Below are 2001 nucleotides of genomic sequence, written 5' to 3'. Positions count from 1 at the left end.
GGGACTTTTAACCTGCAGCCCCACAATCCGGTCGGCTGCAGCAGCTGTTTCTGCTATGGCCACTCCAAGGTGTGCGCGGCCACTGCCCAGTTCCAAGTGCATCACATCCTCACCGATTTCCACCAGGGTAAGAGGTGCCCCCTGCAGACGTCTCCCAAGGGTCTGCTCCCAGCCTAGCGGCAGGCGGTCTTGCCCTGGGGAGATCTTGCACTGGTGGATCTCCCATTGAGGAGAGGAGCCACAGGCCTGCACAGCCTAGGTGGGATCGGGGGTGAGATGATGGCTTCCCAGTGCCCACCTGCGATCCCCAGGTCCCTCTCCAGTCTCTGACTCTTCTCTTTATACTCGTGGTGGGATTGGGGCCCGGGTACGTGACGCTTTTTGGATCCTGTAGGGGAATTTCCACTAACCCCGTTGAGACTGGCCTCCCTTGGTATATCTAAATACTGGGTATATCTAAACCTGGGGATTCAGGCTCAGTCTCCTGGCTTCCACTTACTGACCACCTGCTGTATGCCAGGCACTGCGCTGAGCACCTCACATGCAAGGATTCTCATTCCCCTTTTAATGATGAAGTAACTGAGACCCACAAAAGGTAGGCACTTGCCTGAGGCCACGTAACAGTTGTGAGCACTGGGTTTATCAGCTCCTGAGTTTTGCTCCTTTTTTTTTTTGGACACAGGGTCTTGCTCTGTCACCAAGGCTGAAGTGCAGTGGTGCAATCACGCACAGCTCACTGCAGCCACCACGTCCCTGGGCTCCCGTGATCCTCCCACTTCAGCCTCCTGAGTAGCTGGGACCACATGTGTGCACCACCATGCCCGGCTCATTTTTGTATTTTTTTGTACAGATGGAGTCTTAGCATGTTGCCCAGGCTGGTCGAGAACTCCTGAGCTCAGGTGATCCGCCCACTTCGGCTTCCCAAAGTGCTGGGATTATGAGTGTCGGCGCCCAGCTGTGTTTTGCCCTTAACTACTATGGCAGCCGCTATCGTGGTCCCTGACTCCACGTGGTACAGCCGCATCTTTAAAGAGGAAAGCAGCAGAGCTCGGAGCTCTGCATTAAACCAGAGGCTGCGTGGGCCCCAGCTATGTCCCACAGAGCGCCCCCCACCTTCTGCCTGTCCCCGGAAGGGAGAGAGGCATTAGCTGGAAAAGAACCTCAGGGCCGTCGCTGGGGCGCCCCAGACATGAGGGCCGCGCGCCCTCTGCTGGATGCCGTGCAGAAAGGACCGAGAGATGCGCGGACCCGGACAGCGTGTCTGGGTCCCGGGGTCTAGAGTGTTAGCGTTGGGCAGGACTCATTTTCTAGACCCTAAGAATAGTGTCATGATCTGTTTTCACCTTGGGCCAGGCACTGGGTGTTGCCAGCCCTTCAGGGGTATCGTCTCATTTTGTCTCACAGTTGCCCTTGGGCAGCAGTTCTCAAACTTTTTGGTCTCTGGATTCCTTCTTTTTTTTTTTTTTTTGAGATGGAGTCTCACCGTGTTGCCCAGGCTGGAGTGCAATGGTGCGATCTCAGCTCACTGCAACCTCCGCCTCCCAGGTTCAAGTGATTTTCCTGTCTCGGCCTTCTGAGTAGCTGGGACTACAGGCGCCCGCCACCATGCCCAGCTTATTTTTGTATTTTTAGTACAGATCTGGGGTTTCACCATGTTGGTCAGACTGGTCTTGAACTCTTGACCTCAACTGATCCACCCTCCTCAGCCTCCCAGAGTGCTGACCTCCCAGGTGTGAGCCACGGCACCCAGCCTCTGGATCCCTTTATACTCGTGAAAATTATTGAGGACCCCAAAGTGCTTTTGTTTGCTGTGGATGGTTTACATGGATATTTGCTGTCTTAGAAATGAAAACTGTGGCCGGACACAGTGGCTCATGCCTGTGATCCCAGCACTCTGAGAGGCCGAGGAGGGTGGAACAACTGAGGTCAAGAGTTTGAGACCAGCCTGGCCAACATGACAAAACCTCGTCTCTGCTAAAAATACAAAAATTAGCCAGACAT

The 2001-nt window shown here is 54.6% G+C and overlaps 1 protein-coding gene across 1 annotated transcript in view; it reads left to right on the top strand.

Annotated features, from left to right (window-relative positions):
- Positions 1–2001, top strand: part of LAMC3 (laminin, gamma 3) — a 125767-nt gene that overhangs the window by 66791 nt on the left and 56975 nt on the right. Inside the window, exon 9 of the mRNA XM_011971197.1 lies at positions 1–127. This exon is cut by the window's left edge and continues 6 nt beyond it. Coding sequence (XP_011826587.1) covers positions 1–127 — 127 coding nt within the window. The remainder of the gene's footprint in view (positions 128–2001) is intronic.

Source organism: Mandrillus leucophaeus, unplaced genomic scaffold (assembly GCF_000951045.1).
Source record: "Mandrillus leucophaeus isolate KB7577 unplaced genomic scaffold, Mleu.le_1.0 Scaffold99, whole genome shotgun sequence".
NCBI classification, from domain to species: domain Eukaryota; kingdom Metazoa; phylum Chordata; class Mammalia; order Primates; family Cercopithecidae; genus Mandrillus; species Mandrillus leucophaeus.
The sequence above is the reverse complement of the archived record's forward strand: the minus strand, read 5'-3'. Positions and strand labels throughout refer to the sequence as shown.